Consider the following 19,652-nt stretch of genomic DNA (forward strand, 5'->3'; position numbering starts at 1 on the left):
TGTGGAGTGTTAAGCGTTTAAAATGTAATGTTAGTATTTAATGTGGAGTGTTAAGTGTTTAAAATGTAATGTTAGGATTTCATGTGGTGTGTTAAGAGTTTAAAACGTAATGTTAGTATTTAATGTAGAGTGTTAAGCGTTTAAAATGTAATGATAGTATTTAATGTGGAGGATTAAGCGTTTAAAATGTAATATTAGTATTTCATGTGGAGTGAAAGTTTTGTTTTCACTCTGTCCCGGGGTGTTCTGACTAAGCTTCATCCCATGAACATGCATTAAGGTTGGTGAGGTTCTAATCACTTCAAATGGGCTATGGTGAGCCTCCCCTCTGACTGACGAATCCCATGACTTGGGATGGGATGTGGACTTAATGTCTCAAGCACTTAAAGTTGATTTAGCTAAAGCACTCCAATGGGAGAGGGAATTTGGTTGATGAAGACACAGTTGGATTCTGTGCAATAATATGAGTGCACAGCAAATGTGACATAAAATACTTTTTAGACTAGAGCATCTTAGAATTCTACTGTGGTACATGAACTGTATGCAATATTGAAAATTACAGTGGGTTACAGTTATGAAATGGCGCTAATTAATCATTGTGGAGACTTCAGAAATGTCAAAACAGTTGGCTTACACACTGTCCCCTTGCCCTCTCTGTCTGGAGATAATATTACCTGTTATTAATGCCTCCTTTCTTTAAAACAGTATTGCTTTTCACGGCATCAGTGCAGGTTTGCAGTAGCCAAAGGGCCAGGATTAAAGCTGGGGTTGGGTGTGGTGCGAAGGCAAAGCCAAGGGATGCAAGGGTCAGTGTTATGAGGGAAAAATGCTACATTTAGGGTTTGAGCCAGGATTAGAGTTCAGATTTAAGCTGATTCTCAAGCAATACAGACCCACCCATTCACTTCCTCTGAGTTTGTGATCAGCCACTATCATTTATCACCACAGGATGAAACATTGGATACAGTAGGCCTACCTATAGATGTATAAATCATGCCTACCTACACATTTATGCATCCTGCGGCCTATGATTAGTGAGAAAACCCTCCCAAAATAGTTTGTATGAATCAAACATGCTATAAGACACTGCCTGAAGTCAATAAGTCTTCCACCCCACCCTCCTCCCAGCCCTCAGCCGCCTCTACATACTTGATCTTCCTAATTCCAGTGTTATTGATGCATCCCCCATTTGTAAACAGTACTTCCATTCAGTCCAAGGCTCATATAACAGGTAGGCCTAGTACATACTCCTCAACCCCTTTATGCCTGCTACTGCATCATCAATGCAACAATTACATTTAGAACCTTCCTTGTCTGCATACTGCATACATTACTTTATACAAGATGGTGGTTGAGGGAGTTTTGGCTGGGAGTCCTTTCCTTGTTCAATAATATGTGTGTGTCAAGCAACGAGCCAACTGCTTTCTGCCACTTTAGCAATAACTACTGGATTATTGAACTGCCCTTCTAAGGCAGCTGAAGTCCAACAATACTGGCCACATAAAATAATCTGACAGAGGTACCCCTCAGACCAGAGAGATGCCAGAGAGATGCCAGAGTCATGCCAGATTGATGAAGACGCCAATAGAATCCAAACTGATGCCAACAGCATAGTGCACTACTCATCAAGACATCCTCAGGACACCGTCCAAATAGAATTACAGTCAAATATAATGACCACTTCAGTATCTCGTTGGAGGGCTCACATTTTTCGCCCAGACAGTTTCATGACCTTTGCGATGATTACAAGTACTTTTTATGCCTTTAGCTTATAATTACTGTCATTTCATATGACTAGAATAAATTCCTACTTTAACAAAGGATTTATGACACGCTGAACTCGCATTTGTTCATCTTTTTGTTCTGGGGGGGGGGGGTCATATGATTTGAATGACGTTATTATAACTGCTTTCAAATGTAAGTAATGTTAACTCTAGCACAAACAGATCTGGGATCAGGCTATGTCGACTCTGCTTTGAGTCAAAGACAAACAGACAGATGTTCTTACAGTTGTGGCGTACTGAATGTCCCTCCAAATGTCTGTCTCCCTGGAGAGGTCTGACGTCTCAACAAGGTTATCCACCACCACCTCCCCGATCATATCATGTCTGGAGAACCTGTCAAAGTCAAACACACTCATGTGGAGCTTCCTAACGGCCAGCTCGTCATAAGGCACGGGGAACTGGAAGGACTCGTCAAACGTGGGGTTGAGCGTCTTCCGGTGGACGCGCGTCTGAAACTTCTTGCGATCTGGGAGAAGATAAATTTTGACGTAGGGGTCGGAGCTGCCACACAGGTCCTTGGCGGGCAGGTCGAAGGCCTTGAGGATGTTGACCAGGAGGGCCTCATTCTCATAGTCGTACTTCAGCGAGAAGTTGATCTTCCCACAGTTCTTGGCGTTGCTGTTCTTGGCGGACTCGTCTGTGTCCAAGGTCTTCTGTCTGTAGAGTTCTGGTTTGATGCGTCCGATGCTGGTGGGCTGCTCGTCCTCGTCCGCATAGTCGTTGCCCAGGTCCAGGCTGATCGACTGCATCTGCCTGGGCAGGTGCCTTTTGAATGAGCTGTGCCTGCAGAGACAGAAGAGAGAGGAGGGAAAAATATGAGAACCCCACTAAACCATGCAGCCTGTATTAGCGATGGGCTGTGTGTAAAAAGGCAGAGAGAGAGGAGAGGAGGGAGAAATATGAACAGCTTCATTGTGGCGTCTGGAAAGGTCAGTGTTTTGAAAAATCGCTTGAGTGCCCAGCAGGTGAATTCAATTCCAAGTGGTTTCTCGATCTTAATAGTGTTTCTGCAACCTAAAACTACATGGTCCCAAATTAAATGTTTTTTTTTTTGTCATTTAGCAGACACTCTTATCCAGAGCGACTTACAGGAGCAATTAGCTCCTTGCTCAAGGGCACACCAACAGAATTTTCACCTAGTAGGCTCAGGGATTAGAACCAGCGACCTTTCGGTTACTGGCACAACGCTCTTAACCACTAAGCTACCTGCCGGCCAATGTATCTTAGTCAGTAGTATAAACTGTCCTCATCTTAGGGGGTTGTTATTCAGGATGGGTATGGGTATTTCAAGACAACAGGGCACAGAGATTATATTATTGCAAAACTATTCGAGGTACATCCAATAATTAGACCCCCCATTGTAGTTGTGGCTATGTAGAATAATGTCTGTGGGGTTGTTTTTCTGGTGATTGTACGCTTTTAAGTGTATTGCATTACTTCTCATGAAGTGGTCTGGAGATATTAGTGACCTTATTTTAAATGAACAGCACCAAATGGCTCACAGGCTGAAAGTAATACAAGGGCTTGGGAGAACCGAAACAAATTGAAACATAATAGTCTTTTCACTAAGATAATCATGTAGAAATTGTATTTTCAAACGGCTGTAGAATAACAAATTGAATTCAGATAAAAGTTAATTCATAACTTTGTTAGTGCCGTTATTAGGAGATTTGTGAGGTCCCTATGACATTTCTTTATAACTGACTATAGATATTTCTGCTGACTACCTGGCCAATTCAGTTTTTCTGACCATGCCTCTGTGTATGTGTGTACTGTACTGTATGTGTGTGTTTGTGTGTGTGTGTGTGCGCGTGCGTGTGTATGTATGTGTGCGTGTGTGTGTATGTGTGTGTGGCTGTGAAATACTCAAGTGGATTCAGGTAGATTTTCTATCTTTGTTGCCATTATGTGGAGATTTGGCCTGTACTGTCCCTGTGTACATGTCAGGTTTCTATGAGGGGGTTCTTTAAACTGACTTTTGATATTTCTACCAGAGCCATTCAGTTTTTCTGACCATGCCTCTGTGTGTGTGTGTGTTTCTGTGAGAGAGCATGTGTGTGTGTGTGTGTGTGTGTCTATGACCATTTGTTCTAACCTGGTGGAGGAAGCGGGCTCAGTGGCCTGCCGCTGCATGCGTTGCGTGCGCCTCAAAAAGTGCTCCCTCATCGAGAGCTCCACCTCGGCGGGGATGTCAGGCGACGTGTGGCTTATCTTCACAGCAGCCTCCAGGAATCCCATGGAACCCATCGGGTCTTTCACCTTATCCGTAGCCATAGTGACCGGTGACTTCTGCTGGTTGGGGCTGGGGAGGAACTTGCGCTGGTGGTGGTGGAGGGGGTGAGGAGGGTGGAGATGGAGGTGGAAGGGGGGGCAGTCGTCTGGGGGACCGCAGGCCGGGTTGAGGGCTGCAGAGCTGGAGGAGAGGGCTGCTGCCTCTTTATTCCGCAAATAAGGCACCCAGCACAGCTTCCAGGAGGCGAAGGCACAGAGAGTCAGCAGGACCAAGCCACACACCACAAACACACCGAGGAGGAGGCCAAAAGTGACGTCTGGAGCGGAGCCGCAAGGACAAAATGCAGGATCACACAATATGGACAAACAGATGGTAGTGACAGTGAGAGAGAAACAGAGAGAATCAGAGTCAATTAGATTGAAATACAAAATATGGCACAGTAGATTGGTATGCGCAGTGCTGCAACACAGTAACACAGTAGATTGGTATCGCAGTATCAGTGGTCTGAAAAATGGACCATGCAACTGAGTTAAAAAGTAATTACAGTTAACTCTGATAAATTATAAATAATCTATTTCAATAGCAACAAACTCTTGGGAGATGTGCCACAGTGTCAAAAACTCTCTCTGGAGATAAGTTGCATCACTGAATGACTGTCTGTGTGTCACGTTCGTTTAATGACGGGACAGACCAAGGCGCAGCGTGATATGCGTACATGTTTATTCAACTAAATAAATACACGACAAAACAATAAACGAAACGAAACGTGAACTCCTAAGGTAGATACACACAACATACCTTACACGGAACAAGATCCCACAACTCAATAGTGCCCATAGGCTGCCTAAGTATGGGCCCCAATCAGAGACAACGAGCGACAGCTGCCTCTGATTGGGAACCACACCGGCCAACATAGATCCACACATACTAGAATATACAACATAGAACATACACAACAAAGAATATACACACCCTGACTCAACATACAGTGGGGAAAAAAAGTATTTAGTCAGCCACCAATTGTGCAAGTTCTCCCACTTAAAAAGATGAGAGAGGCCTGTAATTTTCATCATAGGTACACATCAACTATGACAGACAAATTGAGGAAAAAAAATCCAGAAAATCACATTGTAGGATTTTTAATGAATTTATTTGCAAATTATGGTTGAAAATAAGTATTTGGTCACCTACAAACAAGCAAGATTTCTGGCTCTCACAGACCTGTAACTTCTTCTTTAAGAGGCTCCTCTGTCCTCCACTCGTTACCTGTATTAATGGCACCTGTTTGAACTTGTTATCAGTATAAAAGACACCTGTCCACAACCTCAAACAGTCACACTCCGAACTCCACTATGGCCAAGACCAAAGAGCTGTCAAAGGACACCAGAAACAAAATTGTAGACCTGCACCAGGCTGGGAAGACTGAATCTGCAATAGGTAAGCAGCTTGGTTTGAAGAAATCAACTGAGGGAGCAATTATTAGGAAATGGAAGACATACAAGACCACTGATAATCTCCCTCGATCTGGGGCTCCACGCAAGATCTCACCCCGTGGGGTCAAAATGATCACAAGAACGGTGAGCAAAAATCCCAGAACCACACGGGGGGACCTAGTGAATGACCTGCAGAGAGCTGGGACCAAAGTAACAAAGCCTACCATCAGTAACACACTACGCCGCCAGGGACTCAAATCCTGCAGTGCCAGACGTGTCCCCCTGCTTAAGCCAGTACATGTCCAGGCCCGTCTGAAGTTTGCTAGAGTGCATTTGGATGATCCAGAAGAGGATTGGGAGAATGACATATGGTCAGATGAAACCAAAATAGAACTTTTTGGTAAAAACTCAACTCGTCGTGTTTGGAGGACAAAGAATGCTGAGTTGCATCCAAAGAACACCATACCTACTGTGAAGCATGGGGGTGGAAACATCATGCTTTGGGGCTGTTTTTCTGCAAAGGGACTAGGACGACTGATCCGTGTAAAGGAAAGAATGAATGGGGCCATGTATCGTGAGATTTTGAGTGAAAACCTCCTTCCATCAGCAAGGGCATTGAAGATGAAACGTGGCTGGGTCTTTCAGCATGACAATGATCCCAAACACACTGCCCGGGCAACGAAGGAGTGGCTTTGTAAGAAGCATTTCAAGGTCCTGGAGTGGCCTAGCCAGTCTCCAGATCTCAACCCCATAGAAAATCTTTGGAGGGAGTTGAAAGTCCGTGTTGCCCAGCGACAGCCCCAAAACATCACTGCTCTAGAGGAGATCTGCATGGAGGAATGGGCCAAAATACCAGCAACAGTGTGTGAAAACCTTGTGAAGAATTACAGAAAATGTTTGACCCTTTTTTATTGCCAACAAAGGGTATATAACAAAGTATTGAGAAACTTTTGTTATTGACCAAATACTTATTTTCCACCATAATTTGCAAATAAATTCATTAAAAATCCTACAATGTGATTTTCTTGAATTTTTTTTCTCATTTTGTCTGTTATAGTTGAAGTGTACCTATGATGAAAATTACAGGCCTCTCTCATCTTTTTAAGTGGGAGAACTTGCACAATTGGTGGCTGACTAAATACTTTTTTTCCCCACTGTATAAGAGTCCCCTGAGTCAGGGCGTGACAGTACCCCCCCCCCCAAAGGTGCGGACTCCGACCGCACAACATAAACGTAACAGGGTAGGGGCCGGGTGGGCATTCCGCCTCGGAGGCGGATCCGGCTCGGGGCGTGACGACCTCTCACTCTCCGCCTCCCTGTTGCGCCCCTGGTCTGGTCTGGACTTTGGCGCGCTGCTTCTCCTCCCCTTCCTCCCACGATACACCAGGCCCTGTCTGGACCCTGGTGTGGGAGACCCCGAACCTGGAGAGGGGCTGATGTCATGGTCTGGACTGGAGCCGCTGACCGAAGCTGGACTGGGCACCGGTGGAGCGGACTGTTCTGGCTCCGGAGTGGAGCCGCTGACCGGAGCTGGACTGGACCCCGGTGGAGCGGACTGCTCTGGCTCCGGAGTGGCGCAGCTGACCGGAGCTGGATCAGGCACCGGTGGAGCGGACTGCTCTGGCTCCGGAGTGGAGCAGCTGACCGGAGCTGGACTGGACCCCGGTGGAGCGGACTGCTCCGGAGTGGAACAGCTGACCGGCACTGGATCAGGCACCGGTGGAGCGGACTGCTCTGGCTCCGGAGTGGAGCAGCTGACCGGTGCCGGACCATGCATCGGTGGAAAGGGCACAGGCCGTGCCGGACTGGACAAACACACCACTGGTCTGGTGCGAGGAGCAGGCATGGGCCGGACCGGACTAGGAACATGCACCACTGGTTTGGTGCGAGGGACAGGAACGGACCGGGCCGGGCTGGCGACGCGCACCACTGGCTTGGTGCGATGAGCAGGAACAGGCCGAGCCGGACTGGTGACGCACACCACTGGCTTGGTGCGAGGGGCAGGAACGGGCGGGGCCTGACTGGCGACGCGCACCACTGGCTTGGTGCGAGGAGCAGGAACAGGCCGGGCCGGGCTGGTGACGCGCACCACTGGCTTGGTGCGAGGAGCAGGAACAGGCCGGGCCGGACTGTGGAGGCGGACTGGAGGTCTAGAGCGGAGAGCTGGCACAACCCGTCCTGGCTGGCTGCCCACTTTTGCACTACACGTGCGGGGTGCTGGCACAGGACGCACTGGGCTGTGCACGCGCACTGGTGATACAGTTCGAAGAACTGGCGCAGGATATGCTGGACCGAGGAGGTGTACTGGAGACCAGGAGCGTTGAGCCGGCACACCCCGTCCTGGCTGGATGCCCATCTTCGCACGGCACGTGCGTGGTGCAAGTACAGGACGTACAGGACTGTGCCGGCGCACTGGCGACACAGTATGTAGCCCCGCATAACACGGAGCTTGCCCAGTCATACGCCTCTTCGCGTGAGTACAGGGAGTTGGCTCTGCTCTAACCCTAGGCTCCGCCAACCACCCCGTGTGCCCCCCAAAAATGTTTTATTGGGGCTGCTTCTCGGGCTTCCTCCTCGACCGGCCTCCTCCGTGTTGCCGTTGCTCCTCTCCTGCCTGGGCATCTAACTTAGCCCATGGTCCTCTCCCCGCAAATATCTCTTCCCATGACCACAAATCGGCCACCTGTGACATGGCCATTCGCTCCGCCTGGGCACGCTGCTTGGTCCTCGTTTGGTGGGATCTTCTGTCACGTTCGTTTAATGACGGGACAGACCAAGGCGCAGCGTGATATACGTACATGTTTATTTAACTAAATAAACACACGACAAAACAATAAACGAAACGAAACGTGAAGTCCTAAGGTAGATACACACAACATACCTTACACGGAACAAGATCCCACAACTCAATAGTGCCCATAGGCTGCCTAAGTATGGTCCCCAATCAGAGACAACGAGCGACAGCTGCCTCTGATTGGGAACCACACCGGCCAACATAGATCCACCCATACTAGAATATACAACATAGAACATACACAACAAAGAATATACACACCCTGACTCAACATATAAGAGTCAGGGCGTGACACTGTGTTGTATATCTGTATGTGTGTGTGGATGTGAAAATGAGTAGGGGGGTGGGGTGGGCTTGGAACAGCCTCTCAAACTCATTTATTTGTCAATATTATGAATATGGGATCCAAAGACCTGGAGAGCCACCAAGAATGCTAGCAGGCAGCACCAAGGACAAACATTCATAAATGAATTGAGAAGATGAAGAAAAAGCACCACATTGTTGGCTTGGCTTTGCCCGGGGGTACACTCGCCAAAACGTTATAAATATATTCTTGACGCAATGTAATTATTTTTCTCCACCTGATACTTGACAACGTTTCCATACTGTGGAAATTTGACTTTTACTTCTTTGGGTTCGCTGCAGCGTTCGTTCTATGCTGCTGCAGTCTTGATTACCCTGATTTATCTGCAATAATTCACACAGAAGAGTTTCTGAGCATCTTGGGGCTTTCTGAGTGTATTCTGACTCCAATTTCAACATACTGTAATTCCCTGCTAACCGTTAGACCTGCTTCGAGGAAGATTTAGTTTGTTCCTTTTAGAAAATCAGCTGGCTCAACTGTTTCTCAGTTTAATGGACAAATATGAGCATATGTTCAACAAGAACACTGGAGGTTAGATTCTATTTGTTCAAGAGTTCCATTATAGCCTTCAATATGTAGATGATATAATATTTATACAGGGAGATGTGTAAGTGGTTCAAATGAAACATGGGTTGAATATCCAGTTTTTGACAATCATCAATATGGAGCATTGTTTTTTTTATTTTATAAATTTAATCCTTTCAGAATCCTTTCACACTCTACATCAAACTCTAAGACAGTGGTATTGTAGTATTATTAGGTATAATGAAGATCTCTTTACGCATGCCTTACAGAATTTAGAATACAGTTATAACTTTCAAATGGCCTCAGATAGCTCCATGTTTCAAGATGTAAATTTTTACTCAAATGAAAAACTCTCATGTTCAGAACTCTCCATCAAAGCATTTAGTAAATTGGATCCAGTTCGGAGCGCTTTGGGCTTATCCAAGATGGAGACCGGATTTCCTAGACTGGGGGATTTGTGCCTCTGCTCTGAGGGGATTTCACCATCATCCTCAGCTATGACTCCTCCTTGTCATCTACCATTCTACACAGTTCTTCACAAAGACCTGTCACTGGCACATTTCTCGTTAACTGTGACAAAAAATGAGAAGATTGTAGATTGATGGTTTATGTAGGCTATCTGACGTGAGCATAGAATGGACGTTTTATGTAGCTGAAATGGTATATGATGGCTTTGGAATGTATAATGTAGCCGTTTCATGATATGTAACCACTCATGATATTTAACTCATTATCAATTGGTTGTTATTATACGAAGTACTTAATTTCCCTATATGACAATGTAATCGCACATTTGATCATTGGAACCCGGAAGCAAATCTGAGTGTGCTGACAGTCTGTCATGAGAGACTATTGCACAGTAAACCATTGGCATACAGTTAGCAGAGCTCTATTTGCTGGGTAATGTAATGTACACAATAGAGACAATGGTGTAGGCCAACAGCTACAGTGGGGAAAAAAGTATTTAGTCAGCCACCAATTGTGCAAGTTCTCCCACTTAAAAAGATGAGAGAGGCCTGTAATTTTCATCATAGGTACACGTCAACTATGACAGACAAATTGAGAAAAACTAATCCAGAAAATCACATTGTAGGATTTGTAATGAATTTATTTGCAAATTATGGTGGAAAATAAGTATTTGGTCACCTACAAACAAGCAAGATTTCTGGCTCTCACAGACCTGTAACTTCTTCTTTAAGAGGCTCCTCTGTCCTCCACTCGTTACCTGTATTAATGGCACCTGTTTGAACTTGTTATCAGTATAAAAGACACCTGTCCACAACCTCAAACAGTCACACTCCAAACTCCACTATGGCCAAGACCAAAGAGCTGTCAAAGGACACCAGAAACAAAATTGTAGACATGCACCAGGCTGGGAAGACTGAATCTGCAATAGGTAAGCAGCTTGGTTTGAAGAAATCAACTGTGGGAGCAATTATTAGGAAATGGAAGACATACAAGACCACTGATAATCTTCCTCGATCTGGGGCTCCACGCAAGATCTCACCCCGTGGGGTCAAAATGATCACAAGAACGGTGAGCAAAAATCCCAGAACCACACGGGGGGACTTAGTGAATGACCTGCAGAGAGCTGGGACCAAAGTAACAAAGCCTACCATCAGTAACACACTACTCCGCCAGGGACTCAAATCCTGCAGTGCCAGACGTGTCCCCCTGCTTAAGCCAGTACATGTCCAGGCCCGTCTGAAGTTTGCTAGAGTGCATTTGGATGATCCAGAAGAGGATTGGGAGAATGTCATATGGTCAGATGAAACCAAAATATAACTTTTTGGTAAAAACTCAACTCGTCGTGTTTGGAGGACAAAGAATGCTGAGTTGAGTCCAAAGAACACCATACCTACTGTGAAGCATGGGGGTGGAAACATCATGCTTTGGGGCTGTTTTTCTGCAAAGGGACCAGGACGACTGATCCGTGTAAAGGAAAGAATGAATGGGGCCATGTATCGTGAGATTTTGAGTGAAAACCTCCTTCCATCAGCAAGGGCATTGAAGATGAAACGTGGCTGGGTCTTTCAGCATGACAATGATCCCAAACACACCGCCCGGGCAACGAAGGAGTGGCTTCGTAGGAAGCATTTCAAGGTCCTTTAGTGGCCTAGCCAGTCTCCAGATCTCAACCCCATAGAAAATCTTTGGAGGGAGTTGAAAGTCCGTGTTGCCCAGCGACAGCCCCAAAACATCACTGCTCTAGAGGAGATCTGCATGGAGGAATGGGCCAAAATACCAGCAACAGTGTGTGAAAACTGTTGCTGACCAAATACTTATTTTCCACCATAATTTGCAAATAAATTCATTAAAAATCCTACAATGTGATTTTCTGGAGAATTTTTTTTTCATTTTGTCTGTCATAGTTGACGTGTACCTATGATGAAAATTACAGGCCTCTCTCATATTTTTAAGTGGGAGAACTTGCACAATTGGTGGCTGACTAAATACTTTTTTCCCCCACTGTATAGACAGTGGGCAGTGAAGTTCTATTTGCTCTGTGTGTGATGTAATGTCCACACTAGAGACAGTCAGCGTTGGGGAGTAACGGATTACATGTAAAAAAAAAAAAAAAAATCCCTGTAATCCGTTATGTTACCAGCAAAAATATTGTAATCAGATTACAGACACTTTTTTTAAAAAGTTGATGATTACTTCTATGATTAATTTTAAATACAGAAATTCAAAAAAATCTTTGACACCTTTCTGTTTTCTCAATGACATTCAAATAAGCATTGAAAAAAGTGTAAGTTGACCATGACACACTAAATGCGTTTGATGGATCATGGGAAAAGAGCAGGAATAGTAGTGGCGTGATGGATGCCAAGGGAAGCCAGACTTCCCCCAAAAATGTACCAAAAAATTTGCAAAAGTATTTATCCCTCTTGGCGTTTTTCCTACTTTGTTACATTACAACCTATAATTGAAAGTGATTTTTATTTGGATTTCATGTAATGGACATACACAAAATAGTCCAAATTGGTAAAGTGAAATGAAAAAAATTACTTGTTTCAAATAATTCTAAAAAATAAATAACGGAAAAGTGGTGCGTGCATATGTATTCACCCCCTTTGCTATGAAGCCCCTAAATAAGATCTGGTGCAACCAATTACCTTCAGAAGTCACATAATTAGTTAAATAAAGTCCACATGTGTGCAATCTAAGTGTCACATGATCTCAGTATATATACACCTGTTCTGAAAGGTCACAGAATCTGCAACACCACTAAGCAAGGGGCACCACCAAGCAAGCGGAACCATGAAGACCAAGGAGCTCTCTAAACATGTCAGGGACAAAGTTGTGGAGAAGTACAGATCAGGGTTGGGTTATAAAAAAAAGTCTCAAACTTTGAACATCCCACGGAGCACCATTAAATCCATTATAAAAACATTTAAAGAATATGGCACCACAACAAACCTGCCAAGAGAGGGCCGCCCACCAAAACTCACGGACCAGGCAAGGAGGGCATTAATCAGAGAGGCAACATAGAGACCAAAGATAACCCTGAAGGAGCTGAAAAGCTCCACAGCGGAGATTGGAGTATCTGTCCATAGGACCACTTTAAGCCATACACTCCACAGAGCTGGGCTTTACGGAAGAGTGGCCAGAAAAAAGCCATTGCTTAAAGAAAAAAATAAGCAAACACGCTTGGTGTTCGCCAAAAGCCATGCGGGAGACTCCCCAAACATATGGAAGAAGGTACTCTGGTCAGATGAGCTAAAATTGAGCTTTTTGGCCATCATGGAAAACGCTATGTCTGGGGCAAACCCAACAACTCTCATCACCCCGAGAACACCATCCCCACAGTGAAGCACGGTGGTGGCAGCATCATGCTGTGGGAATGTTTTTAATCGGCAGGGACTGGGAAACTGGTCAGAATTGAAAGAATGATGGATGGTGCCAAATACAGGGAAATTCTTGAGGGAAACCTGTTTCAGTCTTCCAGAGATTTGAGACTGGGACGGAGGTTCACCTTCCAGCAGGACAATGACCCTAAGCATACCGCTAAAGCAACACTCGAGTGGTTTACGGGGAAACATTTAAATGTCTTGGAATGGCCTAGTCAAAGGGGGGGTAGGCATGTTGTGTAAATCAAATGATACAAACCCCCAGAAAATCCATTTTAATTCCAGGTTGTAAGGCAACAAAATAGGAAAAATGCCAAGGGGGTGAATACTTTCGCAAGCCACTGTATCTTTCGTTTCACTGTGTTTTATAATTTCCCTTCAAGTCGCAAGAGGCTGAATGTATCTCACCGGAGAAACAGCACCCCTCATTCTCAGTATGTGTAGCCCATCTATCAGATGCTGTCTGGTCAAAAAGAGTATGACATTGCAGATTCGGCTATTTCAGCCACACCTGTTGCTGACAGGTGTATAAAATCAAGCACACAGCCATGCAATTTCCATAGACAAACATTGTCAGTAGAATGGCCTCACTGAAGAGCTCAGTGACTTTCAAAGTGGCAGCGTCATAGGATGCCACCTTTCCAACAAGTCAGTTCGTCAAATTTCTGCCCTGCTAGAGCTGCCCCGGTCAACTGTAAGTGCTGTTATTGTGAAGTGGAAACATCTAGGAGCAACAACGGCTCAGCCGCGAAGTGGTAGGCCACACAAGCTCACAGAACTGGACTGTTGAGTGCTGAAGCGCATAGCGCGTATAAATCTTCTGTCCTCGGTTGCAACACTCACTACCGAGTTCCAAACGGCCTCTGGAAGCAACGTCAGCACAGAAACTGTTAGTTGGGAGAATCATGAAATGGGTTTCCATGGCCGAGCAGCCACACAAAAACCTAAGATCACCATGCGCAATGCCAAGCGTTGGCTGGAGTGGTGTAAATCTGGCCACCATTGGACTCTGGAGCAGTGGAAACGCGTTTTCTGGAGTGATGAATCACGCTTCACAATCTGGCAGTCCGACGGACGAATCTGGGTTTGGCGGATGCAAGGAGAACGCTACCTGCCCCAATGCATAGTGCCAACGTTAAAGTTTGGTAGCGGAGGAATAATCATCTGCGGCTGTTTTTCATGGTTCGGGCTAGGCCCCTTAGTTCCAGTGAAGGGAAATCTTAATGCTACAGCATACAATGATATTCTACATTTACATTTACATCATTTAGCAGACGCTCTTATCCAGAGCGACTTACAAATTGGTGCATTCAACTTATGATAGCCAGTGGGACAAGCACTTTTTTTCTTCTTTTTTTGTATGGGGGGGGAGATAGAAGGATTACTTTATACTATTCCAGGTATTCCTTAAAGAGGTAGGGTTTAAAGTGTCTCTGGAAGGTGGTCAGTGACTCCGCTGTCCTGGCGTCGTGGGGGAGCTTGTTCCACCATTGGGGTGCCAGAGCAGCAAATAGCTTTGACTGGGATGAGCGGGAACTGTGCTCCCGTAGAGGTAGGGAAGCTAGCAGGCCAGAGGTGGATGAACGTAGTGCCCTCATTTGGATGTAGGGTCTGATCAGAGCCTGAAGGTAAGGAGATGCCGTTCCCCTCACAGCTCCGTAGGCAAGCACCATGGTCTTGTAGTAGATGCGATCCTCAACTGGAAGCCAGTGGAGTGTGCGGAGGAGCGGGGTGACATGAGAGAACTTGGGAAGGTCGAACACCAGACGGGCTGCAGCGTTCTGGATAAGTTGTAGGGGTTTAATGGCACAGGCAGGGAGCCGAGCCAACAGCGAGTTGCAGTAATCCAGACCGGAGATGACAAGTGACTGGATTAGGACCTGTGCCGCTTTCTGTGTAAGGTAGGGTCGTACTCTGCAAATGTTGTAGAGCATGAACCTGCAGGATCGGGTCACCGCTTTGATGTTAGCGGAGAACGACAGGGTGTTGTCCAGGGTCACGCCAAGGTTCTTTGCACTCTGGGAGGAGGACACAATGGAGTTGCCAACCGTGATGGCGAGATCATGGAGCGGGCAGTCCTTCCCCGGGAGGAAGAGCAGCTCCATCTTGCCGAGGTTCAGCTTGAGGTGGTGATCCGACATCCACACTGATATGTCTACCAGTCATGCAGTGATGCGATTCGCCACCTGGTTATGTTGTGGAAAATAACCACTATACTTTATTACAAATAAGGTCTTACAGAGTTTTTGTTGCATCAAGAAATGACTTTATTAAAGTTTCAACAAAGCCGATACCAGTCTGCAGAGTGGCACCCCGTTCTCTCTCTCTCACGTCACATTATATACCATCATCCCCAACTCTTCCAGCTCTATATCCCTCCCTCTTCAGTTTCCCGCTCTTTATCACCCTTTGTCTCTGAGGGCGGCTAAACTCGACTTTTATTATGCACATAATACTCCAACCAATCACTCACTCCCCTGTCTTGCACACACACTCATGTTTAGTTTAAACATGACAAGGCCCTAACATACACAAACCTCACCCCATCATGCTGTAATCAATCAAGAAGATACCAAGGAGACAAAGGTCTAGCCTTAACTCCATTCAACCCTGTTGCCGCTCCCTTCACGGTGTTTGAAGAGAGAGACAAAAGGCCACAAGCTAGTTTCAATCTCTCATCAGATAAGACAGCCATGGATTTAAGTAAGAGCAAGCAGTTTGAATCTAGGGCAGATTCCCTCACTACTCACCCACACAGTGAAATTAAATGACCCAATACAATTCCTGGACCAGTAACAAAGAATTCTAACGTTATGCTCTTGATTAACCCAGTTCTACCTCATAGTCCATTAAACTCTACAGTTCACCACAGTTATCAGAAGGGGGAAAGGAGAAAATTAATTGTGTGTCAATTCTGTGCTTTCAACTTTGTGGCAACAGTTTGGGGAAGTACCTTTCCTTTTTCAGCGTTACAATGGCCCCGTGCACAACGCGAGGTCCATACAGAAATGGTTTGTCGAGATTGGTGTGGAAGAACTTGACTGGCCTGCATTGACCTGACCTGGCCCTGACCTCAACCCCATTGAACACCTTTGGGATGAATTGGAACGCCGACAGCAAGCCAGGCCTAATCGCCCAACATCAGTGCCTGACCTCATTAATGCTCTTGTGGTAGATGGAAGCAAGTCCCTGCAGCAATGTTCCAATATCTATTGGAAAGCCTTCCCAGAAGAGTGGAGGCTGTTATCACAGCAAAGGGGGGACCAACTCTATGTTAATGCCCATGATTTTGGAATGAGATGTTCGACGAGCTGGTGTCCACAGACTTTTGGTCATGTAGTGTATAATGGATTTATACACCAGTCAAGTTGGTGGCGGTAATGCAACATATTGGAGGCCAACGGCCATTAAACCTAATTGAAGAAGAAGAAGAAAAATAAGGAAGGTAGGGTTAGCACAGGTGAGAGGAGAGGGTATACGGTTCTTACCGTCCCACAGGGCCATGCTTATAGATTACACCTCTGCACCTTTTGTATGGTAAATCATGTTTTGATTACAATATTATGCAAATGAGAAAGGTCAAGCGACAGTAAAGACTAAGGACAGCTAGTACAGTAGTGGTACATGTAACTGTGATTCCACCCTAATATTTCCACAACATCAAGCCATGTGTTCAAGCCTACAAAGGCTTTATATAAAAATACCATATGAAAGAATATGTTATGTTTCTGGATTTATATTTATTTTAAGGATTCATAATTCAAAATTATTAATATTGTTTTGTCTGGAAAGCTCAGAAGCTCCAACATACAATTATATCAACATCAAGCTCAACGCCGGCACCAGTAGGCCCAGTAAAAGCCTATATTGTAAAGTATTTCAATGGAAGAACGATGAAAGATGAAAAGGGCTGGCTGAGAACTGCTTCCATCCCAATAGAGAGTTCTACCAAGCTGGGCCTTGGCTGAAGCATATGCAGCCTTTCAGAATGGCCCACAAATTGAATTAAGCTTTGTTTTGAAGAAGAGTCAGACCAAACTCAAGCCTGGGGGTTTTTCACTTCAAGTGCCTTCAGAATCTAACCTGGTTTCCATAGAAACCTTGTCATTAGACGGATGTATGCACTCTCTACTGGCTGTTACGAATCGACTCATCGCTGGAAATAAACCACAAGGAGGTCCACTTTTGCACAGAGCTAATGGCACGATACGAGAGATACCAAATACACTGTCTACTGTGCACAACATGAGTTGTACTGTATTAGTAATGTTGTATTACATATTGAATTACACATGTTGCTGTCCACAATGCAACAAGGAGAGTGTTCAATGATAAGCCAAGGTCGACCTTTTGGATTTAAATCTTTCAAGAGCCTTAACGATCCACTGTCATCAATTGAATAAAAATGATTGGCGTGTACTGCTTGGCTCATTTTCTGCAAAGGGCAATCCCTGAGGAAGGCAGGGAGCAGCGGTGCTATCCCTGCCCATGCCCCTCAATTACTCACAGGCTCTCCCTCCAACACATCGACATGACAGCTGATATTTCCCTGGGAACAAGAGGGGAGCCACAGCAATGGAGAGTGACTCAGAGTCACGCTGCTATTGAAGATGGGGGAGATCAGGTGAGCTGTAATATGCCAACTCCTAGACATGGGTCTTTTGTTAGGAGAAGAGCCCTATCATTACATATCTGATTGAAGTTTACACAAACATTAGACAGCTGTGAAAGCCTGATATTACTGTCAAAATTACATTCTAAAGTTCCAAAATAAAATAGGCTTTGGATAGCAATTTCACTTCCAAACTTCCAAAGTGAAATTATATTTGAAAGGCTGTCCATTGGAAACCCGCAGTCATTTCCAGTGGTGAATCTCATGTTCACACAATTTCACTGTTCACAAGAAATGCAAATGTTCACAGCAGAACATAATTAAATGATCATAATATTTGATCTAGTATAATTGAACAGTAATACAACAGGCCAACTACAAGGAGATTAAAGGCAGGGTTCCCATCTCTCTTATTTTTTGATAGCTGCATTTTATGGCTTTCTTTTTTTCTTTCTCTCTGCCTCACTGCAATCTGAAATCCTCTATTCCTCCACATCCCTAAATCCTTAAGCTCCACAGTATGCCAGGAAGAAAAGAGTTAGACTCTAGCATATCTGTCTGCACACAGGTGTGTGTGTGTGTGTGTGTGTGTGTGTGTGTGTGTGTGCGTGTGCGTGTGCGTGTGCGTGTGCGTGTGCATGTGCGTGTGCGTGTGTCTGTGTGTCTGTGTGTGTCCAGTATATCTGCATATCTGCCTGCCTGCCAGAGGTGTGGGAAGAAAATGGGAATGGATTATGGGAAGGACTGTTAGACACCCTCACAGTAACATTCACACATTGATCTGGGGTGAGGTCTACTACTAGAGAATGGGGTTATTTAGGGTTGGGGTTGGATGGAGTCCATAGTAGTAGTATCCCTGATTTTGTGTGGAGGAAATGGGATGGGATTATGGCAAGGGAATGTAAAAGATCCTCCCTCACAGTAACATTTGCATACTGGGTTGGGGTGAGGTGTACTGTTGTACTGATGTACTGTGTTTCGGATGTGAATTGGAGTGAGTTGGATGGGGTTCATTAAAGCAGTGTCCCTGATTTTGTGTTTTTGCTAGTCATTTTAGCCACCCTTTTTTAATTAGTGGAGATAATTGTATAATTATTTGGTTCTTGTAAACAGCTTTCAAGGATGGGTGAAGCTATTGAAATGCTATACTATTGGGTGGGGGTTGGATGGAGTGCATTCTAGCAGTATCTCTGCTTTTGCTTGCTTTCATGCTACTTGTTTTAGCCACCTTTTTTAATAAGAGTGGAGAGATGATTTTGTAATTATTAGGTATCTTGTAAACAGATTTTTCAAGGGGTGGTGAAGCTATTTAAATGCTGTGAGGATGGATGGATGGTGTGTCAGGGGTTAGGGATAGTGACTCATAGAGATGCTGTGGCAAAAGTTAATTAAAAACTTCCAGCTTGCTACAAGGTTTAATTTTTTACTGTGATTCATTTACAGCAGTATCAATTTCCCACACTGCACTCATATATGAAATGTAGGCCTATTCTCTAAGAGGAATAAACAGACAAAGCCCCTTAACATTCATACACATTGTTGAGGGTAGTAGAACAGGTAATAAATATTGCATTTGAAGACCAAGATCTTTCCTGTTAAAGGTATTTTGTTACTAAGCAGAGTTTTTAAATGTTGATATGTTCTGTGAACAGATTACTTGTATAAGTTGAGATCAAAGCAGTAGACTATTTAACCTTTATTTAACCAGGAAGTCCCACAATAGGATATTGATAAGGCAGACTAATGTACAAAGACTGTATGTCTTCTTAATTATGTTTATACTGTGACATGCTTGCTTACATTCAATTAAAGCCCTACTGTATTTTTTTGTGTATTCTTAGCTATGTAATACAGATATTTGGTGACATGAGAATATTGAGTATAGCTGTATTTACAAGGAGATTTTAAAATGTTTCTATGGATTTCCATTCTCTTTTACTTTCCTGCAGGAACCTCCACTGGCTGGTGCTTGGCCTTTATCTTATATCATGTGAACATTGACTTCCCTAATCCACTTCCTTCTGCGAAGTCTATATATCGATCTACTGACCAA

At 44.8% G+C, this 19,652-nt stretch overlaps 1 protein-coding gene across 2 annotated transcripts in view; it reads right to left on the bottom strand.

Moving 5' to 3' along the window:
* Positions 1-19,652, bottom strand: part of LOC121537980 (synaptotagmin-6-like) — a 92,446-nt gene that overhangs the window by 6,577 nt on the left and 66,217 nt on the right. For both annotated transcript variants that reach the window (XM_045218300.1, XM_045218299.1), the window contains 2 exons: positions 3,880-4,333; positions 2,009-2,567 (listed from right to left, as the gene is read on the bottom strand). In XM_045218300.1, the coding sequence (XP_045074235.1) occupies positions 2,009-2,567; positions 3,880-4,333 (1,013 nt within the window). The remainder of the gene's footprint in view (positions 1-2,008; positions 2,568-3,879; positions 4,334-19,652) is intronic.

Source organism: Coregonus clupeaformis, unplaced genomic scaffold (genome assembly GCF_020615455.1).
Source record: "Coregonus clupeaformis isolate EN_2021a unplaced genomic scaffold, ASM2061545v1 scaf1491, whole genome shotgun sequence".
Taxonomy (NCBI): Eukaryota; Metazoa; Chordata; class Actinopteri; order Salmoniformes; family Salmonidae; genus Coregonus; species Coregonus clupeaformis.